The sequence below is a fragment of the Oncorhynchus keta genome, unplaced genomic scaffold (assembly GCF_023373465.1).
Source record: "Oncorhynchus keta strain PuntledgeMale-10-30-2019 unplaced genomic scaffold, Oket_V2 Un_contig_1319_pilon_pilon, whole genome shotgun sequence".
Classification (NCBI taxonomy): domain Eukaryota; kingdom Metazoa; phylum Chordata; class Actinopteri; order Salmoniformes; family Salmonidae; genus Oncorhynchus; species Oncorhynchus keta.
This window is the reverse complement of record NW_026278147.1, coordinates 317,197-344,630: the sequence shown is the minus strand read 5'-3', so window position 1 is coordinate 344,630 and position 27,434 is coordinate 317,197. Positions and strand designations below refer to the sequence as shown.

Sequence of the window (27,434 nt, the reverse complement as noted above, 5' to 3'; positions counted from 1 at the left end):
TGTTGTAGTCAGTGACCAGAGACGGTTGAATGAATGAATGTTGTCGTAGTCAGTGATCAGAGACTGTTGAATGAATGTTGTCGTAGTCAGTGACCAGACTGTTGAATGAATGTTGTCGTAGTCAGTGACCAGAGACGGTTGAATGAATGAATGTTGTCGTAGTCAGTGACCAGAGACTGTTGAATGAATGTTGTCGTAGTCAGTGACCAGAGACTGTTGAATGAATGTTGTCGTAGTCAGTGACCAGAGACTGTTGAATGAATGTTGTCGTAGTCAGTGACCAGAGACTGTTGAATTAATGATTGTTGTGATCAGAGACTGTTGAATGAATGCTGACAATAATGGCACCTCCGAGCCATCGCTACACAGAGCAACACACACTGAGGACATTAACATCTGCCCTTTGACCTACACACGCCAACCTGCTCCCGTCTTCAACAAATTTTACATGCCAACCTACTGCTGTCTACTAGACCCACACCAACCTGCCTTTGGCTTCATCACAAATGGCACTGTTTTCTACATTTTGCACTACACTTTCACCAGTCTCAGTGCTGTCTTGTAGGGCTCTGGACAATAGAAGTGCACAAGGTGCCATTTTAGACTGTCTGTAAGGTCGTCTCCCACCCTGCCTCTAGCACTGGGGGGGGGGGTTTCTAGCCTCAACCCAGCCTGCCTCCAGCACTGGAGGGGTCTCAGTCCAGACTGAACATGCTACCAGGCATGCTTAGGGAGCAGAGTAGCTATACTTTTCCTGAGATAATTTATACTAATTTATTGAACAGGAAAAGTGTCCCCACTTCCCAATCAGTTACATGTTAAAGCACATTCTGTCCCAGTGCTGAGTGTTCTACAACAATCTACTCACAAGATCAGCATAATTGAATCAAAGTGTAAAGAAATGTTTTATTGCAATTGATGCTATTTCTCTCACTGACGTGAGGGTGTTTCTGAACATAATGTCCGCTAATATGGCAAATCATTTTGCCAGCGTCAACATGGCTGTCTGCGTGGACATGCAGAGCTGATGTGTTTTAACTGTTTCCTACACACATCCATGACAACCGTCGGACTGTCCTACAGGGTATATAGATGAAGAGCTGCTATCGTAACTGTCAATCAAAGGCTCTTCAATCATGAAAGGATTATGAAGTTGTTTTAAAATTAAAGGATTTTCATATGATCTGGTTATCTATTAGTTTGCCTTCTAGGATAAATATTGTACTTGAACAAGCATTATAAACCTGAAAGATTATTTTATTAAAATACAATGAATAAACAAAGCCAAATATATAGACTGAATGAACTGAAACAGAACACACACCATGGTTGTGAAGTTCTATGTCAGGCCTTATCCAAGTTATTCCATCATTAACCCATTGGTTATAAAACACTACAGCGCTGTCAAACATTTGATTTATTCAATGAATGGACTCCTATTGGATAAATACATTAGAAGCCAACATAGTAATGAATGATTTACCATAGAATATACATGAAGCACTGTAGCATAATATCTAGACACCAGACAGACTCCCTGCTATAGGTTCGTCACCCCAGGCAGTTTCAACAGTAGATGTCTGCTTTATTGTCTTACTACAGATGTGGGATAAAGTCACCATTATTATTTTATACCGATAAAGTTGCTAAACCTCTGTGAGAATCCATCAACACTAAACAGTTCTTCTAGGAGGAACTAGCTACCTGGACAACAGAAATGTAACGGTCTAAATTAACACGCCAAAATTTCATGAAATTGAGTCAAACAGACTTGTGTGCATTAATTAGATGTTTCTCATGTAACCTCCCTGTAACACCACTATCATGTCGCCTGGCTGAAAGGCTGATCTATATGACCATCTAAAGCATATCAGAACCATTACAGCTCTATGTACAGATTTACTACTTAACACACACATGTACCATGATTAAAAAATATAATTTAAAAAAAGCCTCAAACCATCAACATGAAAGGCTTACTAGTGAGTACACGTTATTCTCCAGTGTTGAATGTTTGCAGTTTGAGCCGTTGGTCAGAGTGCTAGACTGGGTAACGGGTAGTTTGGGCCCCATGTTGAGCGCTCAGGGCTGGGCAGACACCCCGCTGCTCTCCTCCCTTCCTGGACCAGACATCTGCATGAAGAGTTCTCTCAGTTCGCTGACCTCGTCTTGCGGTTGGGCAACGCTGCGCTGCTCGCGTTCCTCAATGAAGTCCCACAGACGCACAGAGTTCAGGAACTACAACCCAACAACACACAGAAGATCTGTTACCATGATGCTAGTTAAGTATTATATTGTAGCAGGTATTGGCAGTAGCACCGTACCCTCACGTTCCCCTCAGAGCCCAGCTGCTTGCGGGGTTTGTCCGGCTCGGCCCGCGTTCCGTCAGGGTAAGCATGCATGTAGAAACACTTTCCTCCAAATGGACAGGTTCCCCGGCCCTGGTCAAAGTATTTACACGGCTTCTTACTGCAAGAGAAAACAGAACAGGTGTTGGAACTAGGACACTTGGCAGGGTTAGGGACATGGGGCCTAATTTATAAAACTTTAGACCATGCATACACACAGTTTCTTGTGGTTGAAATATTGCATTGCAAGGTTGAAGGCAAAAGTAGTAGCCAGTAGTAGCAGTAGACTGTAGTAGTTAGTATCCTAGAGTAGTAGTAGCAGCCTGCAGTAGTAGCCAGTAGTAGCAGTAGCAGCCTGCAGTAGTAGCCAGTGGTAGCAGTAGCAGCCTGCAGTAGTAGCCAGTAGTAGCAGTAGACTGTAGTAGTTAGTATCCTAGAGTAGTAGTAGCCTGCAGTAGCAGCCTGGAGATGCCTGTAGTAGTAATATAATGTAGTAAGTGTCCTAGAGTAGTAGTATCCTGTAGTAGTAGTAGACTGTAGTAGTTAGTATCCTATAATAGTAGTAGACTGTAGTAGTTAGTATCCTAGAGTAGTAGTATCCTGTAGTAGTAGTAGACTGTAGTATTTAGTATCCTGTAGTAATAGCCTGTACTAGTAGCAGCCTAGAGAAGTAGTAGTATGCTCAGCCTGTAGCAGCCAAGAGTAGTAGTAGCCTGTAGTAGCAGCAGCAGCCTGTAGTAGTAGTAGTAGCAGCCTAGAGAAGTAGTAGTAGCCTGTACTCGTAGCAGCCTAGAGTAGTAGTTGCCTGTAGTAGCATTAGCAGCCTGAAGTAGTAGCCTGTACTAGTAGCAGCCTAGAGTAGTAGTAGCCTGTAGTAGCATTAGCAGCCTGTAGTAGTAGCCTGTACTAGTAGCAGCCTAGAGTAGTAGTAGCCTGTAGTAGCATTAGCAGCCTGAAGTAGTAGCCTGTACTAGTAGCAGCCTAGAGTAGTAGTTGCCAGTAGTAGCATTAGCAGCCTGTAGTAGTAGCCTGTAGCATTAGCAGCCTGTAGTAGTAGCCTGTACTAGTAGCAGCCTAGAGTAGTAGTTGCCAGTAGTAGCCTGTAGCAGCAGCCTGTACTAGTAGCAGCAGCAGCCTGTAGTAGTAGCCTGTAGTAGCAGCAGCAGCCTGTAGTAGTAGCAGCCTAGAGTAGTAGTTGCCAGTAGTAGCCTGTAGCAGCAGCAGCCTGTAGTAGTAGCCTGTACTAGTAGCAGCCTAGAGTAGTAGTAGCCTGTAGTAGCATTAGCAGCCTGTAGTAGTAGCCTGTACTAGTAGCAGCCTAGAGTAGTAGTAGCCTGTAGTAGCATTAGCAGCCTGTAGTAGTAGCCTGTACTAGTAGCAGCCTAGAGTAGTAGTAGCCTGTAGTAGCATTAGCAGCCTGTAGTAGTAGCCTGTACTAGTAGCAGCCTAGAGTAGTAGTAGCCTGTAGTAGCATTAGCAGCCTGTAGTAGTAGCCTGTAGCATTAGCAGCCTGTAGTAGTAGCCTGTAGCAGCCTGTAGTAGAAGTAGCCTGTAGTAGCAGCAGCAGCCTGTAGTAGTAGCAGCAGCAGCCTGTAGTAGTAGCCTGTAGTAGCAGCAGCAGCCTGTAGTAGTAGCAGCAGCAGCCTGTAGTAGTAGCCTGTAGTAGCAGCAGCAGCCTGTAGTAGTAGCCTGTAGTAGCAGCAGCAGCCTGTAGTAGTAGCCTGTAGTAGCAGCAGCAGCCTGTAGTAGTAGCCTGTAGCAGCAGCAGCCTGTAGTAGTAGCCTGTAGCAGCAGCAGCCTGTAGTAGTAGCCTGTAGCAGCAGCCTGTAGTAGTAGCCTGTAGTAGCAGCAGCAGCCTGTAGTAGTAGCAGCAGCAGCCTGTAGTAGTAGCCTGTAGCAGCAGCCTGTAGTAGTAGCCTGTACTAGTAGCAGCCTGTAGTAGTAGCCTGTAGCAGCAGCAGCCTGTAGTAGTAGCAGCCTGTAGTAGTAGCCTGTACTAGTAGCAGCCTGTAGTAGCAGCCTGTAGTAGCAGCCTGTAGCAGCAGCAGCCTGTAGTAGTAGCCTGTACTAGTAGCAGCCTGTAGTAGTAGTAGTACACAACTTGCAGACATGTTTACGTGTTGCTGTGCGTTTTGTTGCCAACCTATTTTGCTACCTGACAACTTTACGGTTTTTACTTTTTAATTACCGTTTATATTTTTGATTTTTCCCTCAACCTTTTCACTCCGGACGCTTTATCTGGACACCGTTCGTCAGGACCTCCAACAGCCGAAGCTAAGCAGTAACATTAACATGATGCTTTATCTGGACACCGTTCGTCAGGACCTCCAACACCCAAGCTAAGTAGTAACATTAACATGATGCTTTATCTGGACATGGTTCTACAGGACCTCCACCGCCAACCAGTAGTAACATTAACATGATGCTTTATCTGGACATGGTTCGTCAGGACCTCCAACAGCCGAAGCTAAGCAGTAACATTAACATGATGCTTTATCTGGACACCGTTCGTCAGGACCTCCAACACCCAAGCTAAGTAGTAACATTAACATGATGCCTTCTAATTGCAGTCGCTGTACTCATAATATACAGGAGAACGATCGCCTTACGGCGAGGATAGCTGTGCTACCATCTGAAGATGGTGCTGAAGATGGTCTGAAGCTAAAACTGCTGAGTGTAGAGAGTATAGAGATATTGTTATCCACGTCGGCACCAACGATGTTAGGATGAAACAGTCAGAGATCACCAAGCGTAACATAGCTTCTGCGTGTAAATCAGCTAGAAAGATGTCGGCATTGAGTAATTGTCTCTGGCCCCCTTAGGGGGAGTGATGAGCTCTACAGCAGTCTCACAACTCAATCGCTGGTTGAAAACTGTTTTCTGCCCCTCCCAAAAGATAGAATTTGTAGATAATTGGCCCTCTTTCTGGGACTCACCCACAAACAGGACCAAGCCTGACCTGCTGAGGAGTGACGGACTCCATCCTAGCTGGAGGGGTGCTCTCATCTTATCTACCAACATAGACAGGGCTCTAACTCCTCTAGCTCCACAATGAAATAGGGTGCAGGCCAGGCAGCAGGCTGTTAGCCAGCCTGCCAGCATAGTGGAGTCTGCCACTAGCACAGTCAGTGTAGTCAGCTCAGCTATCACCATTGAGACCGTGTCTGTGCCTCGACCTAGGTTGGGCAAAACTTAAACATGGTGGTGTTCGCCTTAGCAATCTCACTAGGATAAAGACCTCCTCCATTCCTGTCATTATTGAAAGAGATCATGATACCTCACATCTCAAAATAGGGCTACTTAATGTTCGATCCCTTACTTCAAAGGCAATTATAGTCAATGAACTAATCACTGATCATAATCTTGATGTGATTGGCCTGACTGAAACATGGCTTAAGCCTGATGAATTCACTGTGTTAAATGAGGCCTCACCTCCTGGCTACACTAGTGACCATATCCCCCGTGCATCCCGCAAAGGCAGAGATGTTGCTAACATTTACGATAGCAAAATTCAATTTACAAAAAAAAAAAAGATGTTTTTGTCTTTTGAGCTTCTACTCATGAAATCTATGCAGCCTACTCAATCACTTTTTATAGCTACTGTTTACAGGCCTCCTGGGCCATATACAGCGTTCCTCATTGAGTTCCCTGAATTCCTATCGGACCTTGTAGTCATATCAGATAATATTCTAATCTTTGGTGACTTTAATATTCACATGGAAAAGTCCACAGACCCACTCCAAAAGGCTTTCGGAGCCATCATCGACTCAGTGGGTTTTGTCCAACATGTCTCTGGACCCACTCACTGTCATACTCTGGACCTAGTTTTGTCCCATGGAATAAATGTTGTGGATCTTAATGTTTTTCCTCATAATCCTGCACTTTCGGACCACCATTTTATTACGTTTGCAATAGCAACAAATAAACTGCTCAGACCCCAACCAAGGAACATCAAAAGTCATGCTATAAATTCACAGACAACACAAAGATTCCTTGATGTCCTTCCAGATTCCCTCTGTCTACCCAAGGACGCCAGAGGACAAAAATCAGTTAACCACCTAACTGAGGAACTCAATTTAACCTTGCGCAATACCCTAGATGCAGTTGCACCCTAAAAACTAAAAACATTTCTCATAAGAATCTGGATCCCTGGTACACAGAAAATACCTGAGCTCTGAAGCAAGCTTCCAGAAAATTGGAACGGAAATGGTGCCACACCAAACTGGAAGTCTTCCGACTAGCTTGGAAAGACAGTACCGAAGAGCCCTTACTGCTGCTCGATCATCCTATTTTTCTAACTTAATTGAGGAAAATAAGAACAATCCGAAATTCCTTTTTGATACTGTCGCAAAGCTAACTAAAAAGCAGTATTCCCCAAGAGAGGATGGCTTTCACTTTAGCAGTGATAAATTCATGAACTTCTTTGAGGAAAAGATTATGATTATTAGAAAGCAAATGATGGACTTCTTTAAATCTGCGTATTCCTTCAAAGCTCAGTTGTCCCGAGTCTGCACAACTCTGCTAGGACCTAGGATCAAGAGAGACGCTCAAGTATTTTAGTACTATATCTCTTGACACAATGATGAAAATAATCATGACCTCTAAACCTTCAAGCTGCATACTGGACCCTATTCCAACTAAACTACAGAAAGAGCTGCTTCCTGTGCTTGGCCCTCCTATGTTGAACATAATAAACGTCTCTCTATCCACCGGATGTGTACCAAACTCACTAAAAGTGGCAGTAATAAAGCCTCTCTTGAAAAAGCCAAACCTTGACCCAGAAAATATAAAAAACTAATCGGCCTATATCAAATCTTCCATTCCTCTCAAAAATGTTAGAAAAGGCTGTTGCGCAGCAACTCACTGCCTTCCTGAAGACAAACAATGTATACGAAATTCTTCAGTCTGGTTTTAGACCCCATCATAGCACTGAGACTGCACTTGTGAAGGTGGAAAATTACCTTTTAATGGCATCAGACCGAGGCTCTGCATCTGTCCTCGTGCTCCTAGACCTTAGTGCTGCTTTTGATACCATCGATCACCACATTCTTTTGGAGAGATTGGAAACCCAAATTGGTCTACACGGACAAGTTCTGGCCTGGTTTTCTGTCGGAAAGATATCAATTTGTCTCTGTGAATGGTTTGTCATCTGACAAATCAACTGTACATTTCGGTGTTCCTCAAGGTTCCGTTTTAGGACCACTATTGTTTTCACTATATATTTTACCTCTTGGGGATGTCATTCGAAAACATAATGTTAACTTTCACTGCTATGCGGATGACACCCAGCTGTACATTTCAATGAAACATGGTGAAGCCCCAAAATTGCCCTCGCTAGAAGCATGTGTTTCAGACATAAGGAAGTGGATGGCTGCAAACGTTCTACTATTAAACTCGGACAAAACAGAGATGCTTGTTCTAGGTCCCAAGAAACAAGGAGATCATCGGTTGAATCTGACAATTAATCTTAATGGTTGTACAGTCGTCTCAAATAAAACTGTGAAGGACCTCGGCGTTACTCTGGACCCTGATCTCTCTTTTGAAGAACATATCAAGACCATTTCAAGGACAGCTTTTTTTCCCATCTACGTAACATTGCAAAAATCAGAAACTTTCTGTCCAAAAATGATGCAGAAAAATTAATCCATGCTTTTGTCACTTCTAGGTTAGACTACTGCAATGCTCTACTTTCCGGCTACCCGGATAAAGCACTAAATAAACTTCAGTTAGTGCTAAATACGGCTGCTAGAATCCTGACTAGAACCCAAAAATTTGATCATATTACTGCAGTGCTAGCCTCCCTACACTGGCTTCCTGTCAAAGCAAGGGTTGATTTAAAGGTTTTACTGCTAACCTACAAAGCATTACATGGGCTTGCTCCTACCTATCTCTCTGATTTGGTCCTGCCGTACATACCTACACGTACGCTACGGTCACAAGACACAGGCCTCCTAAATGTCCCTAGAATTTCTAAGCAAACAGCTGGAGGCAGGGCTTTCTCCTATAGAGCTCCATTTTTATGGAACGGTCTGCCTACCCATGTCAGAGACGCAAACTCGGTCTCAACCTTTAAGTCCTTACTGAAGACTCATCTCTTCAGTGGGTCATATGATTGAGTGTAGGAGTGGGAAGGTGAACGGAAAGGCTCTGGAGCAACGAACCGCCCTTGCTGTCTCTGCCTGGCCGGTTCCCCTCTTTCCACTGGGATTCTCTTATTTTCCTGACACCACACTCCGAGGGCCCTCACCTCCTCCCTGTAGGCCGTCTCGTCGTTGTTGGTAATCAAGCCTACCACTGTTGTGTCGTCCGCAAACTTGATGATTGAGTTGGAGGCGTGCGTGGCCACGCAGTCGTGGGTGAACAGGGAGTACAGGAGAGGGCTCAGAACGCACCCTTGTGGGGCCCCAGTGTTGAGGATCAGCGGGGAGGAGATGTTGTTGCCTACCCTCACCACCTGGGGGCGGCCCGTCAGGAAGTCCAGTACCCAGTTGCACAGGGCGGGGTCGAGACCCAGGGTCTCGAGCTTGATGACGAGCTTGAGGGTACTATGGTGTTGAATGCCGAGCTGTAGTCAATGAACAGCATTCACACATAGGTATTCCTCTTGTCCAGATGGGTTAGGGCAGTGTGCAGTGTGGTTGAGATTGCATCGTCTGTGGACCTATTTGGGCGGTAAGCAAATTGGAGTGGGTCTAGGGTGTCAGGTAGGGTGGAGGTGATATGGTCCTTGACTAGTCTCTCAAAGCACTTCATGATGACGGAAGTGAGTGCTACGGGGCGGTAGTCGTTTAGCTCAGTTACCTTAGCTTTCTTGGGAACAGGAACAATGGTGGCCCTCTTGAAGCATGTGGGAACAGCAGACTGGTATAGGGATTGATTGAATATGTCCGTAAACACACCGGCCAGCTGGTCTGCGCATGCTCTGAGGGCGCGGCTGGGGATGCCGTCTGGGCCTGCAGCCTTGCGAGGGTTAACACGTTTAAATGTCTGATTGTGGACTTCAGGAAACAGCAGAGGGAGCAGGAAGCTTGGCCCCAGTGATGTACTGGGCCGTACGCACTACCCTCTGTAGTGCCTTACCGTAAGATGCCGAGCAGTTGCCATACCAGGCGGTGATGCAACCGGTCAGGATGCTCTCGATGGTGCAGCTGTAGAACTTTTGAGGATCTGGGGACCTGAGTGGGAATGGGTTTTGTCGTGCCCTCTTTAAGACGGTCTTGGTGTTTGGACCATGATAGATCATTGGAGATGTGGACACCAAGGAACTTAACTCTCAACCCGCTCCACTATCGCCCCGTTGATGTTATTGGGCCTGTTCGGTCCACCTTTTCCTGTAATCCACGATCAGCTCCTTTGTCTTGGTCAGGTTGAGGGAGAGGTTGTTGTCCTGGCACCATGCTGCCAGTTCTCTGACCACCTCCCTATAGGCTGTTTCATTGTTGTCGGTGAACAGGCCTACCACTTGTTGTACCACTGTTGTCGTCAGCAAACTTGATGGTGTTGGAGTCCTGAGGGGCCCCAGTGTTGAGGATGAGCGTGGCAGGCGTGTTGTGTTGTTGCCTACCCTTACCACCTGGGGGCAGCCAGTCAGGATAGTCCAGGATCCAGTTCTAGAGCGAGGTGTTTAGTCCCAGGGTCCTTAGCTTAGTGATGAGCTTTGTGGGCACTATGGTGTTGAACGCTGAGCTGTAGTCAATGAACAGCATCCTCACATAGGGGTTGCTTTTGTCCAGGTGGGAATGGGCAGTGTGGAGTTTGATTGGATCTGTTGGGGCGGTATGCGAATTGGAGTGGGTGTAGGGTATCAGGGTTTATACTGTTGATGTGAGACATGACCAGCCTTTCAAACCACTTCATTACCGATGTGAATGCTACGGGGTGGTAATTATTTAGGCAGGTTACCTTTGCTTCCTTGGGCACAGGGACTATAGTGGTCTGCTTGAAACACATAGGTATTACAGACTCGGTCAGGAAGAGGTTGAAAATGTCAGTGAAGACACTTGCCAGTTGGTCTGCACATGCTTTGAGTACACATCCTGGTAATCAGTCTTCCCCCGCGGATTTGTGAATGTTGCCCTGTTTAAAGATATTGCTCACATCGGCTACCAATAGTGTTATCACACACTCGTCCGGAACTAGCTGGTGCTCTCATGCATGCTTTAGTGTTGCTTGCTTAGAAGCGAGCATAAAAGGCATTTAGCTCGTCTGGTAGGCTTGCGTCACTGTGCAGCTGGCGGCTGTGTTTCCCTTTGTAGTCTGATAGTTTTCAAGCCCTGCCACATCCGACGACCGTCAGAGTAGGATTCAATCTTGGTCCTGTATTGACGCTTTGCCTGTTTGATGGTTCGTCTGAGGGCATAGCATGATCTCTTATTAGCGTCCGAATTAGTGTCCCGCTCCTTGAAAGTGGCAGCTCTAGCTTTTAGCTTGATGCAGATGTTGCCTGTAATCCATAGCTTCTGGTTAGGATATGTACGTATGGTCACTTTGGGGACGACGTCATTGATGCACTTGATGAAGCCGATGACTGATGTGGTATTCTCCTCAATGCCATTGGATGAATCCCGGAACATATTCCAGTCTGTGCTAGCAAAACAGTCCTGTAGCTTAGCATCCGCTTCATCTGACCACTTCTGTATTGAGCGAGTCACTGGTACTTCCTGCTTTAGGTTTTTGCTTGTAAGCAGGAATCAGAATTATGGTCAAATTTGCCAAATGGAGAGCTTTGTATGTATCTCTGTGTGTGGAGTAAAGGTGGTCTAGAGTTGTTTCCCTCTGGTTGCACATGTGACATGCTGGTAGAAATGTGGTAAAACGGATTTAAGTTGTCAAGTTGGCTGGATGTCCTTTGGGTGGTGGACTATTGTTGAGTGTGAAAAACACAGCAGCGTTGCAGTTCTTGGCCAATTACATGGCCAAGAGTATATGGACACCTGCTCATCAAACATCTCATTCCAAAATCATGGGCATTAATATGGAGTTGTTTTCCCCCTTTGCTGCTATAACAACCTCCACTCCTCTGGGAAGGCTTTCCAATAGATGTTGGAACATTGCTGCTATAACAGCCTCCACTCTTCTGGGAAGGCTTTCCACTAGATGTTGGAACATTGCTGCAGGGACTTGCTTCCATTCAGCCACAAGAGCATTAGTGAGGTCAGGCACTGATGTTTGGCGATTAGGCCTGGCTCGCAGTCAGGGTTCCAATTCATCCCTAGGTGTTCGATGGAGTTGAGGTCAGGGCTCTGTGCAGGCCAGTCAAGTTCTTCCACACTGATCGATAAACCATTTCCGTATGGATCATGCTTTGTGCACGAGGGCATTATCATGCTGAAACAGGAAAGAGCTTCCCCAAAGTTGGTAGTGAGTCTTGTCTCATTGCTGCAACTCCAGTATGGGCTTGGGAGAGGCGAAGGTCGAGAACCATGCGGAACACGACCCATACCAAGCTGCACAGCTTCTTGACACGATGCCTCTCAGCGTTGCCGCTTGCTATAAACCACCCTCTGCTCCCAGCTGTGCCCTGGACACCATATGTGAACTGATCGCCCCCCATCTATCTTCAAAGCTCGTGCTGCTAGGTGACCTAAACTGGACCATGCTTAACACCCCGGCCATCCTACAATCTAAGCTTGATGCTCTCAATCTCACACAAATTATCAATGAACCCACCAAATCTGTAAACATGGGCACACTCATAGATATCTTAATCAACTGGCCCTCCAAATACACCTCTGCTGTCTTCAACCAAGATATCAGCGATCATTGCCTGCATCCATAATGGGTCCGCTGTCAAACGACCACCCCTCATCACTGTCAAACGCTCCCTAAAACACTTCAGCGAGCAGGCCTTTCTAATAGACCTGGCCCGGGTATCCTGGAAGGATATGACCTGGTCATTCTTTAAAAATGCCTTCCTCACCATCTTAAATAAACATGCCCTTTTCAAAAAATGTAGATCCAGGAACAGATATAGCCCTTGGTTCTCTCCAGACCTGCCTGCCATTGACGAGCACAAAAATATCCTGTGGCATTCTGCATTAGCATCGAATAGCCCCTGTGACATGCAACTTTTCAGGGAAGTTAGGAAAGCTAAGACTAGCTTTCTAGTCTGCAGAAATTTGCATCCTGTAGCACAATCTCAAAAAAGTTCTGGGACACTAAAGTCCATGGAGAATAAGAGCACCTCCTCCCAGAGGATAGGAAACACTGTCACCACCGAGAAATTCAATAAGCATTTTTCTACGGCTGGCCATGCTTTTCATCTGGCTACCCCAGTCAACAACCCTGCACTCCCCACAGCAACTTGCCCAAGCCTTCCCCATTTCTCCTTCACCCAAATCTAGATAGATGTTCTGAAAGAGCTGCAAATTCTGGACCACTACAAATCAGCCGGGCGAGACAATCTGGACCCTCTCTTCTAGAATTATCTGCTGAAATTGTTGCAACCCCTATCACTAGCCTGTTCAACCTCTCTTTCGTATCGTCTGAGATTCCCAAAGATTGGAAAGCTGCTGCGGTCATCCCCATCTTCAAAGGGGGAGACGTTTCTCGACCTATATCTATCCTACCTGCCTTTCTAAGGTCTTCGAAAGCCAAGTTAAACAGATTACCGACAGTTTCGAATCCCACAGTACCATCTCCGCGATGCAGTCTGGTTTGAGAGCTGGTCATGGGTGCACCTCAGCCACGCTCAAGGTCCTAAATGATATCCTAACCGCCATCGATAAGAGACATTACTTTACTGTGCACCCATATTAAATCGACCTGGCCAAGGCTTTCGACTCTGTCAATCACCAGATTCTTATTGGCAAACTCAACAGCATTGGTTTCTCAAATGATTGCCTTGCCTGGTTCACCAACTTTATTTTTATTTATTTATCTGTTACTTTACCAGGTCAGTTGACTGAGAACGCATTCTCATTTGCAGCAACGGCCTGTTTACAGGGGAGAAGAGGGGGATGTATGAGCCAATTGTAAAACTACCTGGTAACGACTTCTCTGATAGAGTTCAGTGTGTCGAATCGAAGGGCCTGTTTGACCGGACCTCTGGCAGTCTCTATGGGGGTGTCACAGGGTTCAATTCTCAGGCTGACTCTCTTCTCTGTATACATCAATGATGTCGCTCTTGCTGCTGGTGATTCTCTGATCCACCTCTACGCAGACAACACCATTCTGTGTACTTCTGGCCCTTCTTTGGACACTGTGTTAACTAACCTCCAGACGAGCTTCAATGCCATACAACTCTCCTTCCATGGCCTCCAACTGCTCTTAAATGCAAGTAAAACTAAATGCATGCTCTTCAACCGATCAGTGCCTGCACCTGCCCGCCGGTCCAGCATCACTACTCTGGACGGCCACGACTTAGAATACGTGGATAACTACAAATACCTAGGTGTCTGGTTAGACTGTAGACTCACATTAAGCATCTCCAATCCAAAATTAAATCTAGAATCGGCTTCCTATTTCGCATCCTTCACTCATGCTGCCAAACTTACCCTCGTAAAACTGATCATCTTACCGATCCTCGACTTCGGCGATGTAATTTATAAAACAGCCTCCAACACTCTACTCAACTAATTGGATGCAGTCGATCATAGTGCCATCCGTTTTGTCACCAAAGCCCCATATACTACCTACCACTGCGACCTGTACGCCCTCGTTGGCTGGCCCTCCCTTCATACTCGTCGCCAAACCCACCGGCTCCAGGTCATCTACAAGTCTCTGCAAGGTAAAGCCCCACCTTATCTTAGCTCACTGGTCACCATAGCCGCACCCACTCGTAGCACGCGCCCCAGCAGGTATATCTCACTGGTCACCCCCAAAGCCAATTCCTCCTTTGGCCGCCTCTCATTCCAGTTCTCTGCTGCCAATGACTGGAACGAACTGCAAAAATCACTGAAGCTGGAGACTCATATCTCCCCCACTAGCTTTAAGCATCAGCTGTCAGAGCAGCTCACAGATCACTGCACCCGTACATAGCCCATCTGTAAACAGCCCATCCAACTACCTCATCCCCATATTGTATTTATTTATCTTGCTCCTTTGCACCCCAGTATCTCTACTTGCACATTCACCATTCCAGGGTTTAATTGCAATATTGTAATTACTTCGCCACCATGGCCTATTTATTGCCTTAACACCCTTATCTTACCTCATTTGCACTCACTGTATATAGACACTTTTCTTTTTTCTACTGTATTATTGACTGAATGTTTATTCAAATCAAATGTATTTATATAGCCCTTCTTACATCAGCTGATATATCAAAGTGCTATACAGAAACCAAGCCTAAAACGCCAAACAGCAAGCAATTCAGGTGTAACTCTGTTGTTTTTGTCGCACTGCTTTGCTTTATCTTCTGTAGCTCAGTTGGTAGAGCATGGCGCTTGTAACGCCAGGGTAGTGGGTTCGATTCCCGGGACCACCCATACGTAGAATGTATGCACACATGACTGTAAGTCGCTTTGGATAAAAGCGTCTGCTAAATGGCATATTATTATTATTTTTATTATTATCTTGGCCAGGTCGCAGTTGCAAATGAGAACTTGTTCTCAACTGGCCTTCGTGGTTAAATAAAGGTGTTCTCAACTGGCCTACCTGGTTAAATAAAGGTGTTCTCAACTGGCCTACCTGGTTAAATAAAGGTGTTCTCAACTGGCCTACCTGGTTAAATAAAGGTGTTCTCAACTGGCCTACCTGGTTAAATAAAGGTGTTCTCAACTAGCCTACCTGGTTAAATAAAGGTGTTCTCAACTAGCCTACCTGGTTAAATAAAGGTGTTCTCAACTAGCCTACCTGGTTAAATAAAGGTGTTCTCAACTAGCCTACCTGGTTAAATAAAGGTGTTCTCAACTAGCCTACCTGGTTAAATAAAGGTGTTCTCAACTGGCCTACCTGGTTAAATAAAGGTGTTCTCAACTGGCCTACCTGGTTAAATAAATTATCAAATGTTCCATACGCTCAAGACATTTTTCTCTAACGTGCACAAATGTGTTTATATCCCTGTTAGTGAGCATTTCTCTTTTGCCAATATAATCCATCTACCTGACAGGTGTAGCATATCAAGAAGCTGATTCAGGTGCACCTTGTGCTGGGGACAACAAATGGCCACTAAAATGTGCCGTTTTGTCACAACAATGCCACAGATGTTTTGAGGGAGCGTGCAATTGGCATGCTGACTGCAGGAATGTCCAACAGAGCATTGAATGTTAATTTCTCTACCATAAGCTACCTCCAACGTTGTTTTAGAGAATTTGTCAGTACGCCTCGCTTCTTCACATGCGGGATGGTTTGAGGAGAGCCACCCAGACAGCTGATGAAACTGTTAGAAACCGTCTCAAGGAAGCTCATCTGAGTGCTCGTCGTCCTCACCAGGGTCTTGACCTGACTGCAGTTCGGCGTAGTAACCCGTTCCAGTGGGCAAAAGCTCACCGTTGATGGTGGAGAAGTGTGTTCTTTACAAATGAATCCCGGTTTGTCTGTACCGGGCAGATGGCGTCATGTGGAATTGCGGTTTACTGATGTGAACAGAGTGCCCCATGGTGGGGGGGTTATGGTATGGACAGGAATAAGCTATGGACAACGAACAAAATGGCATTTTATCAATGGCAATTTGAATGCACAGAGATACCGTGAGGAGATTCTGAGGCCGATTGTCTCGCCTCCATCACCTCATGTTTCAGCATAATAATGTACAATCCATGTCGCAAGGATCTGTACACAATTCCTGGAAGATACATTCTTCCACGGCCTGCATACTCACCAGAGATGTCATTGAGGATGGATTGACATGTACGACAGCTTATCCCAGTTTCCACCAATAGCCAGACCCCCCAAAGCTCTACTTCCCAATAGCCAGAAACTATATATACAATAGTAAGACCCCCCAAAGCTCTACTTCCCAATAGCCAGAAACTATATATACAATAGTAAGACCCCCCAAAGCTCTACTTCCCAATAGCCAGAAACTTCGCACAGCCATTGAAGAGGAGTGGGACAACATTCCACAATCAACAGCCAGATCAACTCTGAGAAGATGTCGCGCTGCATGAGGCAAATGGTCCCACCAGATACTGACTGGTTTTCTGATACATGCCCCTACCTTTTTTGTTGATGTAAGGTATCTGACCAACAGATGCATATCTATATTCCCAGTCATGTGAAATACATAGATTAGGGCATAATGAATTCATTACAATTGACCGATTTCCTTATATGAACTGTAACTCAGTAAAGTCTTTGAAATTGTTGCATGTTGTGAATATACATACATACACAGCACCAGTCAAATGTTTTTGAACACCTACTCATTCAAAGGTTTATTTATATTTTCTACATTGTAGAATAATAGTGAAGACATCAAAACACTTATGGATAATGTAATAACCAAAAAAGTGTAAAACAAATATTTGAGATTCTTCAAAGTAGGCACCCTTGATGACAGCTTTGCATTCTCTCAGCGAGTTGCATGACATTTTCCATATTGACGGACTGTCGTTTCTCTTTGCTTATTCGAGCTGTTCTTGCCATAATATGGACTTGGTCTTTTACCAAATAGGGCCATCTTCTGTATACCACCCCTACCTTGTCACAACACAACTGATTGGCCGAAACGCATTAAGGGAAGAAATTCTACAAATTAAGACACACCTGTTAATTGAAATGCATTCCAGGTGACTACCTCATGAAGCTGGTTGAGGCAATGCTGTCATAAAAGCATGAATATTTTGATTTGTTTAACACTTTTTTTGGTTACTACATGATGCCATGTGTTTTACAATATAGTAAAAATAAAACCCTGGAATGAGTAGGTGTGTCCAAACATTTAACTCGTACTGTGTATATACATACCTGACTCCAGACTTGAAGTCCTCTATCAGTCTGTTCTTCTCATCCTGGTCCTCCACCCAGTACACACTGGGGATGACAAACTCAGACACCACTCTGCACTCTGGACATGACCTGGAGAGAGGCACACGGTTAGCCGCATCACTGTATATTATGGCCAGTCATTCTGCTTCACATCACAGTGGCATCATGTTGCTCAACTAGCTGCTACTCCCTCAAGTTGTCAGTATCACCTGATCATCTGAGTTTCTAAACACAGTAATAACAGTGGAGGCTACACATGTGCTTATAGAAGCACCCTGATAGCCATGGTAACAGATGAAACAAGATCAGGGCACATATCCATTTAAAAAATCTCAAGAGTAGGAGTGCTGATCTAAGATCATAATATTACATGGACTTGATCCTAAATCAGAACTACTCAGTACCGCATATGAATTTGGGTCTAGTTACAGAAACGTAGACGATGTACTTTACTTGATGATCTTGTTTTCAAATTGCTTGGCAGAGTATAGTATATTATTGATGATCGTGTTTTCATACTGCTTGGTGTGTATACTATATCAGTTATTTATGGGATGTTTATGAATAATGACTAAATGATGTATACATTTAGCTTAGAATTATAACTAAACAGAATACTACTCTGTTACTGTATGAATCTTATTTGAAATCATAATACTGAATATAAGGTGTGTAGTTTTAGTCAAGAATTAGAACAAGGACTTTCTGTTCCTTGTTAGAAACGAATGGAGCTATCGTCAGACCGGCTGGAATACTGTGTTCCTTACAGAACATTCTGTCTCTACCCAAGGAGGGGAGAGACCTTGGGCTTGTAGTAGATTGTTTAACAGGTGGCAGACAATGTGAGAAGGCTTGAACTATATTGCCGTTGTATCTGAGAGGAGGGACATTTATGATGAAATGTGAGGTATATAAACCAACTGCTTGGTGTGTATAGCTGGTATCAACTCACTAGATGATCTTGTTTTCAAACTGCTTCGGGAGTATAGAATAGTAGATATCAATTTACTAGATGATCTTGTTTTAAAACTGCTTCGGGAGTATAGAATAGTAGATATCAACTCACTTGATGATCTTGTTCTCAAACTGCTTGGCGCAGCGCCACTGGCGGATGCAGGAGAGGCAGTATGTGTGGCAGCAGGAAGAGAGGATCCCGAAGCGTCTCTCTGAGGCAGCAGCTTTCTCATAAACCACCTCCATACAGATAGAACACACCTTGTCCTGGCTGTGCTGCGCTGCAAACGCCTTCTCCATGTCCGCCTCAAACACCAACATACACATCTGAGGGACAGCCATCACATGGAATGAATCCAGACTTGATCCATATCCATGCTATTTCATTTATAAATCACCATCACCACATTGAATTATGTAATCGTATGTTTTCGATCTTCTGTTGATCACTTGATATCCAAAATGACCTATTCTTGTTGTTTGTATGACACAGTTTCACTCCAACCAGTGTAGTTAGTGTTAGTGGGTACAGAGTAAATTGGCTTCCTGAACTCTCCTCTGCTCAGGGTCATGTGGGGGTTAGGGTTAAAGTATGGGTCCTACCTTCTCGTGAGCTCTCCTCTGCTCAGGGTCGTGTGGGTGGAGCACCTGCAGCCTGCAAATGTCACACAGGTCACCATGGAGATAGGGACAGGTGTTTCCATAGTGACACTGTCCTGCAGCAGCAGAGGGACAGAGCTGTTGCTGGGGGCAGGGGACAGAGACAGGGAGTGGGTAGGGGCTGGCCGTGGCAGAACACTCCAGACTGGTCCTGATGGCGTCCAGGTAGGAATGAGGTTTGGCATGGGCGCCGTTTTCCTGGTATTCCGCCCAACACTCCGCCTCGGTTACCTCTGGGCCATCTCCACCATAAGGCATCATTCTGCTGTCACAGCCCTGGGCTGGAACACACACACACAGGATACAGTTGAAGGGAACAGACCTCTGGATTATACTGCTGGCTGCATTACATTGACCTCCTAGTGGCAAACTAAACTACATACCGTAGCTTTATCTCTCAGCACCAGGGTGTTGTATTTATTATGGATCCCCATTAGCTGCTGCCAAGGCATCAGTTAATTTTGCCAGACCCCAGGAAGAGTAAAGCAGTTATGAATGCATTGTAATGTTTTTAAAACTGTATAACAGATTTCACAGCACTAAGTGCGTGCCCTCAGGCCCCTACTCCACTACCACATATCTAAAAAGACAAAATCCATGTGTACATGTGTGTATGCATGTGTCTGTTTGTTGCTTCACAGTTCCATAATCTGTTTTATAATTCTAATTTTACTGATTGCATCAGTTACTTGATGTGGAATAGAGTTTCCATGTAGTCATGGCTCTATGTAGTACTGTGGAATAGAGTTTCCATGTAGTCATGGCTCTATGTAGTACTGTGCACCTCCCATAGTCTGTTCTGGACTTAGGGACTGTGATGACATGTCTTGTGGGGTATGCATGGGTGTCTGAGCTGTGTGCTAGTCATTTAAAACAGACAGCTCGGTGCTTTCAACATTTCAAAACCTTTCATAAATACAAGTAGTGATGACGGTCAATCTCTCCTCCACTTTGAGCCAGGAGAGATTGACATGCATATTATTCATGTTAGCTCTCTGTGTACATCCAAGTGCCAGCCGTGCTGCCCTGTTCTGAGACAATTGCAATTTTCTTAAGATCCTCTTTGTGGCACCTGACCACAAAACTGAACAGTAGTCAAGGTGGGACAAAACTAGTGCCTGTACGACCTGCCTTATTGATAGTGCTGTTAAGGTAGAGCTGGGATTTATTATAGACAGACTTCTCCCCATCTTAGCTACTGTTGTATCAATATGTTTTGACCATGACAGTTTACAATCCAGAGTTACTCCAAGCAGTTTAGTCACCTCAACTTGCTAAATTTCCTCATTATTTACAACAAAATTTAGTTGAGGTTTATGATTTAGTGAAGGATTTGTCCCAAATACAATGCTTTTGGTTTGATGTAGGACTCACTCTGAAACTGCTGCTGTTTTTTAACAGCTTTTTTCCATCTACGTAACATTGCAAAAATCAGAAACTTTCTGTCCAAAAATGATTTATCCATGCTTTTGTCACTTCTAGGTTAGACTACTGCAATGCTCTACTTTCCGGCTACCCGGATAAAGCACTAAATAAACTTCAGTTGGTGCTAAATACGGCTGCTAGAATCCTGACTAGAACCAAAAAATTTGCTCATATTACTCCAGTGCTAGCCTCTCTACACTGGCTTCCTGTCAAAGCGAGGGCTTTGATTTCAAGGTTTTACTGCTAACCTACAAAGCATTACATGGGCTTGCTCCTACCTATCTCTCTGATTTGGTCCTGCCGTACATACCTACACGTACGCTACGGTCACAAGACGCAGGCCTCCTAATTGTCCCTAGAATTTCTAAGCAAACAGCTGGAGTCAGGGCTTTCTCCTATAGAGCTCCATTTTTTATGGAACGGTCTGCCTACCCATGTCAGAGACGCAAACTCGGTCTCAACCTTTAAGTCTTTACTGAAGACTCATCTCTTCAGTGGGTCATATGATTGAGTGTAGTCTGGCCCAGGAGTGGGAAGGTGAACGGAAAGGCTCTGGAGCAACGAACCGCCCTTGCTGTCTCTGCCTGGCCGGTTCCCCTCTTTCCACTTGGATTCTCTGCCTCTAACCCTATTACAGGGGCTGAGTCACTGGCTTACTGGGGCTCTCTCATGCCGTCCCTGGAAGGGGTGCGTCACCTGAGTGGGTTGATTCACTGATGTGGTTATCCTGTATGGGTTGCCGCCCCCCCCTTGGGTTGTGCCATGGCGGAGATCTTTGTGGGCTATACTCAGCCTTGTCTCAGGATGGTAAGTTGGTGGTTGAAGATATCCCTCTAGTGGTGTGGGGGCTGTACTTTGGCAAAGTGGGTGGGGTTATATCCTTCCTGTTTGGCCCTGTCCGGGGGTGTCCTCGGATGGGGCCACAGTGTCTCCTGACCCCTCCTGTCTCAGCCTCCAGTATTTATGCTGCAGTAGTTTATGTGTCGGGGGGCTAGGGTCAGTTTGTTATATCTGGAGTATTTCTCCTGTCCTATTCGGTGTCCTGTGTGAATCTAAGTGTGCGTTCTCTAATTCTCTCTCTTTCTCTCTCTCGGAGGACCTGAGCCCTAGGACCATGCCCCAGGACTACCTGACACGATGACTCCTTGCTGTCCCCAGTCCACTTGGCCGTGCTGCTGCTCCAGTTTCAACTGTTCTGCCTTATTATTATTCGACCATGCTGGTCATTTATGAACATCTTGGCCATGATCTGTTATAATCTCCACCCGGCACAGCCAGAAGAGGACTGGCCACCCCACATAGCCTGGTTCCTCTCTAGGTTTCTTCCTAGGTTTTGGCCTTTCTAGGGAGTTTTTCCTAGCCACTGTGCTTCTACACCTGCATTGCTTGCTGTTTAGGGTTTTAGGCTGGGTTTCTGTACAGCACTTTGAGATATCAGCTGATGTACGAAGGGCTATATAAATACATTTGATTTGATTTAAGTGTTGCAGTCATTTCAGTCGCTGTAGTAGCTGATATGTATAGTGTTGAGTCATCCGCACACAGACACATAGGCCTTAAATCAAAGCCAGTGGCTTGTCATTAGTAAAGACTGAAAAAAGTGGGGGGCCTAGACAGCTGCCTTGGGAGATGTCTGATTCTACCTGGATTATGTTGGAGAGGCTTCCATTCAAAAACACCTGTGGTTTGTTAGACAGGTAACTCTATCCACAATAAAGCCATAACACATACAGTTCCAGTCAAAAGTTGACACACCTACTCATTCAAGGGTTTTTCTTTATTTTTACTATTTTATACATTGTAGAATAATAGTAAAGACCTCTAAACTATGAAATAAAACTTAAGGAATCATGTAGTAAAGTAGCCACCCTTTGCCTTGATGACAGCTTGGCACTGTCCTGGCATTCTCTCAACCAGCTTCATGAGGTAGTCACCTGGAAAGCATTTCAATTAACAGGTGTGCCTTGTTAATTTGTGGAATATCTTTCCTTCTTAATGCGTTTGAGCCAATCAGTTGTGTTGTGACAAGGTAGGGGTGGAATACAGAAGATAGCCCTATTTGGTAAAAGACCAAGTCCATATTATGGCAAGAACAGCTCAAATAAGCAAAGAGAAACGACAGTCCATCATTACTTAAAAACATGAAGGTCTGTCAAGAACTTTGAAAGTTTCTTCAAGTGCAGTGCCTTGCGAGAGGCCGCTGTATTCGGCTTCCACGGCTCGTGACATGCGACCGCCATGTTCCTCTGGCTGTGCTCCTTTGACTCCACTATCAGATGTGGGAACTCCGGGCAACACTTGCTTATTCCTTCCTGATTTCTGGAATCCTCCAAACAGGATTTGGGGAAAACCATGTAATTTATTTTAAGTTCCTGGAATTTTGCAACCCCAGCGGAGACGCATCCAACAAGCGCAAACGCTGTCCAGTCACCGGCATAGAAAAGGTAAACATTTCACTCTGCGTTTTCCCCTGTTTCTTACGTAAGCTGGCGACCTGCGTGATTAAGGAAGCCACCTCAAGCCTATAATTCTCGGCAAGCAAACAATTGTCGTATTGGACCTCTGAGTGAACCAGTTTGTCCCAAACCAGATCGTAGTAAATACAGCTCCTACAGCGCTGGAACCGTTAATTTACTTCTCCAGACCAAAGAGGGCTTCATTGGAAAACTCATCTGGGGATAACTTCGTTAGCTTGATGGCTAACGTTAAGAGCTTAGCGGCTCTTTCAAGCAGAATTTAACTTCAGTTAAGCGGGATTCCGGGACAATATCGGTTCTAGATGTTAAAAGCTAACAGCGTTGCAGAATCCATGCAAAAACAAGTTTGGTATTTGTTTAACAAAGATGTTTTAGTTAAAATAACAAACCCGAGCGTGTCCAGCATAAGGTGTTCAGTACTGTACCTCTATCTCTCAGCACCAGGGGTTTCTTCCCTCCATTGTGCCTGGGTGGGGGTGCAGAGTTGCCTGGATGTCCCGGGACAGCAACACCAGGGGGAATGAAGGCCCCAGCAGTGATGGGGTTTCTGTTAGGGAGGTCCATGGGCACACCTCTCCCCCCTCCACCACCACCACCAGCCGGCTTGATGTGGTCATACCTACACAGAGAGAGTCACACTCCATCATAATATCAGATATTGAACACAATGGTTGGGCTATGTGCATAAAATGCAAACAGTGACTGTAGATTGGGGATTATGTTGTATATTGGTATTGTACTGTTTGTTACTTACTGCACTGTAAGCATCATGAGCATTTCACTGCACTGCACACATATGATCATCTGTGTACACGACCAATGAACACCTACGCTTCTGCTACTGTTTATTATCTAGCTGTTGCCTAGTCATTTTATTCCTAATTATATGTACATATCTACCTCAATTACCTCGTACCCCGTGTATATAGCCACGTTTTCTATGGGAATTTATTACGTGTTATTACTTTTCTATTGGCTTTTTCTGCGTTGTTGGGAAGGGCCTGTAAGTAATAATGTCACAGTTGGCCTATTTTATAAACCATTTGACAATTCAACTGTGATTTGTAGCCTACATTCCAGGCCATCGGTGTGGTCAGTAAGTTGGGTCTCACCTGCAGCGGTCTCCGTAGGCACACACACCTCTCTGGTAGAACTTACAGATGGTTGAAGGTTTACTGGTGGTCAGGTCATGAGAGAACATGCACCTATTCCCCTCTCGGCAGACACCATGGAGAAAATACCTGCATAGCAACACAACAAACCGATACAATTTGCTTTTGGTGAGCTATGATCATGAGGTTAGCTATGATATAATAATAATAATATATGCCATTTAGCAGACGCTTTTATCCAAAGCGACTTACAGTCATGTGTGCATACATTCTACATATGGGTGGTCCCGGGAATCGAACCCACTACCCTGGCGTTACAAGCGCCATGCTCTACCAACTGAGCTACAGAAGGACCAAGCACCAGCTATGATATCTACTGCTAGCTACGTATTGAGGCCTGGTGTTCGGGGATAGATTCTGATTAGGTTCTTACATTGGAGTGATTGGAGGCTACTGGTTAGCAACAGAAACGGTCTGGCATCATCAGCATCTTGCTGGTAGGTGTAATTCATACACGCTAGCCTGGCTAACTAGCAGCTAACATAGCTAACTACCGGTAGCTGCACTTTATAATGCTAACTAGCAAGCAAAAGCACCAATCGCGTGATTCGTGGAAATGTTCACTTTGCACAACACACTGCAGCATGTTTTCACAAATATTTCGTACCAGAATCGTTAGCGGCATCCCAGCTAACTTTAGCTAGCTAAGAAGCTAACATTTGCCAAATCAAAGAACTGAAACAGCTCGAAGCAAGACACACACTCAAGAAACACACTCAAGACACAATAAAAACAGTAAACACGGGACAAGTTCTACCTGCAGGTGACTTGCTTCGTGTTCATTTTTTATGCTCAATAACATTGGTGCAGCGGTATTGATGTTCCCGTTGTCACGTTTGAGCGCAAAGCAAAAAGTCCCGCCGATAAAACCCCCAGATTCACTGAACGAAAGGTTCCGAGGGGAAGGTTCACGACAGGTCAGCAGCCAGGTATGAGTCTCATACGACAGGTATGTTGAAAAACGATTATCTTTAAGAATAAATAAAGGTATTCTTAAAAATTATTTTTTTTAACGCGTTGTAATTGTTTCCTTTTTCTTTTTAGCAACGTTTGTAACGCTTAAAACACCCGTGTTTTTAATCCCCTAGTTCATGCATTTCCCGGTTGAACCTTCCAATGGACTGCACTGTCTTGAAGTTTAACCATTGTGGAAGAAAAATCTATAGTTTTGACAAAAATAGGCTCCAAATAGAGAACACAGGGCGAAAATGCCCAATCTGTCAGGAGCAGATGAGATTCAGCCTCCTCGAGGCACCTGTTATAGTTCCATGTCCATTTAGTAATGGACACAAGGTCCGGTGTGCCTTCCTCATTGGATCCTCACTGGGACCTGCTTTTCTTAGGTAAAACCACATCTTTACTGTATTCCCATTTTGTCAACAAATGTTTTTTTGCAACATTGAATGTTAAAAGGTAAATCATTTTAAATTTGTATTTTCAACTTTCATGTGTCTTCCTGACCGGACCTGTCATGGTGTTTGTCACAGTGAATGGCAGGACTCGGAGCTGCATGTTGGAGTTACGAACTCACAAGGTGCCTTCAGAATAGTTTACTTGCAGTTTGAATATCAAAACAGCCAGTTTGGGTGCTAGACTGGACTAGGTAACTAGAGCTGATGTCTGTGTTCAAGGTGTGGTGTACAGCTACACCTCCTCAGGAGTCCAGAGAGAGGAACAGGGCTGGGAGCAGTGCCTCAGTGTGCCGCTGGTGGCCCCCGGGAATAGCAGGGGCAGCCTAGCTGGGACGCTGTGGGACAGTGAGCTGGAACAGTTCTCCCTCCTCCCCACCTGGTCACGACACAGGTGAATATTACAGATGGAAATAGTTCATTCTTAAAACCTAAAAGATAAGATGGTGCTTCCACTTTATAAACCCCACATAAAGAATACCTTTAATATAAAGGGGTTCTATAGTTTATAATAACAAACTTCAACATGATTATTTTTTTTGACAGACTAATCTCCAAAAGTATTGGTACTGTGACAATTCTTTTGTTTGTTTTGGCTCTGTACTCCAGCACTTTGGATTTGAACCGATACAAATAATTTGAGGGTATTTATCCATATCGGGTGAACTGTTTAGAAATCCCCTCCCCTCCCTGAACCGTTTAGAAATTGCAGGTTTGTGTACATAGTGTACCCCCCCATTTTAGGGAACAAAAAGTATTGGGACACTTGTGTATTAAAGTAGTGAAGGGTTAAGTATTTGGTCCCCTATTCATAGCACAGTGACGACATGAAGCCTGCGACTCTACACATTAGTTGGATGCATTTGCTGTTTGTTTGGGTTGTGTTTCAGATTATTGTGCCCAAAATAAATTAATGCTAAATAATGTATTGTCATTTTGGAGTCACTAATTGTAAATAAGAATTGACTGTTTCTAAACACTTCTACATGTGAATGCTACCATGATTACAGACAATCAATCGTGAATAATGATAAGTTCGACGCACAAATATTATACCCCCAAGACATACTAACCTCTCACCATTACAATCACAGGGGAGGTTAGCATTTTATATCATACCCCCAAGACATGCTAACCTCTCACCATTCCAATAACAGAGGTGGTTAGCATTTTGGGGGGGGTATAATATGTCTAACTTTCTCACTCATTATAATTCACAATTAATTCAGGATTAATCATAATTTAGAACCAAATAGTAAATGTTTTTAATACACAAGTGAATTTGTCCCAATGCATTTTGGCCCCTACAATGGGGGCACTACTGTATGTACAAAAGGGCTGTAATTTTGAAACGGTTCATCCAATACAGATGAAAATACCCTCAAATTAAAGCTGACAGTCTGCCCTTTAACGTCAGTCATTGTATAATTTCAAATCCAAAGTGGAGTACAGAGCCAAAACAACAACACATCACTGGTCACTGTATTTGCTCCAGGTTTGAAGAGGAGAGGGAGTTTGGCTCGTGTTGCTATGGCTTTGCCCTGTCCTTCCTGAACCAGCTGAGGAGAGCAGAGGGCAGAGAGTCAGTCACTAGGGATGACTTCACACAGCAACATGTCCTGCCCCATGTTAAGACTGCCTCCAAATACATCACAGTCTACCAAGAGATCCATCAACATGGTTTCTACGTAGCTGATTTATAAGATGCTTGTATTAGTGTAATTTTCAGAGGGGTTGGGATAAAGCTGAAGGACCTTCTGTTGGATTTTGTATACAATTGGACAATAAAGTTGAACTTCAATGATATTATTAATGCTTAGTTGTTGGTTAGCACAGATAAATCCTGATGCTTTTAATAAAACATTTAAAAAGCTGATGCCATTATGTTAGAAAATTGAGAATATGTGTGTAGCAAATCTGAATAGGTTGATGTGTATGATATAGTGAGTCTGTATAAGAGTAAAATAAATAATAACTGCCAATTTGCATGTTTGAGTGTCTACAGCCTTAATATTCATAAATGTAATCCATATCGTATCACCATCATATTCTTCCACTGCAAATCTACCATTCTACCAGTGTTTTACTTGCTAGGATTTAGTACAGCCACAGTGTTAT

General features: G+C 44.5%; 2 protein-coding genes across 2 annotated transcripts; one reads left to right on the top strand and one right to left on the bottom strand.

The window, feature by feature from the left end:
- Positions 1 to 1,236: 1,236 nt before the first annotated feature.
- Positions 1,237 to 24,814, bottom strand: mkrn2 (makorin, ring finger protein, 2). Its single transcript, XM_035764089.2, has 8 exons — positions 24,665 to 24,814; positions 23,848 to 23,976; positions 23,161 to 23,354; positions 18,777 to 19,114; positions 18,286 to 18,500; positions 17,199 to 17,309; positions 2,325 to 2,469; positions 1,237 to 2,238 (listed from the first exon to the last, which is right to left on the bottom strand). Exons 1-8 carry the CDS (start codon positions 24,688 to 24,690, stop codon positions 2,083 to 2,085), a joined length of 1,314 nt encoding a protein of 437 aa, XP_035619982.1. The 5' UTR covers positions 24,691 to 24,814; the 3' UTR covers positions 1,237 to 2,082.
- On the top strand, positions 24,742 to 27,300 carry mkrn2os.1 (MKRN2 opposite strand, tandem duplicate 1). Its single transcript, XM_035764090.2, has 5 exons — positions 24,742 to 24,856; positions 24,996 to 25,250; positions 25,395 to 25,441; positions 25,539 to 25,710; positions 26,812 to 27,300. The coding sequence occupies exons 2-5, from the start codon at positions 25,024 to 25,026 to the stop codon at positions 27,017 to 27,019; spliced, it is 654 nt and encodes a 217-aa protein (XP_035619983.1). The 5' UTR covers positions 24,742 to 24,856; positions 24,996 to 25,023; the 3' UTR covers positions 27,020 to 27,300.
- Positions 27,301 to 27,434: the final 134 nt, after the last annotated feature.

Coding starts and splice junctions, on each gene's coding strand:
- mkrn2 (XM_035764089.2), bottom strand. CDS start 24,690: ATGAACACGAAGCAAGTCACCTGCAG. Junction 18,501..18,776: donor AGAGGAGAGCTCACGAGAAG/GTAGGACCCATA, acceptor GCTGTCCCTCAG/ATGTGTATGTTGGTGTTTGA. Junction 17,310..18,285: donor TTTGAGAACAAGATCATCAA/GTGAGTTGATAT, acceptor GCCTCTCTCCAG/GTCATGTCCAGAGTGCAGAG.
- mkrn2os.1 (XM_035764090.2), top strand. CDS start 25,024: ATGGACTGCACTGTCTTGAAGTTTAACCATTGTGGAAGAAAAATCTAT. Junction 25,251..25,394: donor CTGGGACCTGCTTTTCTTAG/GTAAAACCACAT, acceptor TGTTTGTCACAG/TGAATGGCAGGACTCGGAGC. Junction 25,442..25,538: donor TGGAGTTACGAACTCACAAG/GTGCCTTCAGAA, acceptor TCTGTGTTCAAG/GTGTGGTGTACAGCTACACC.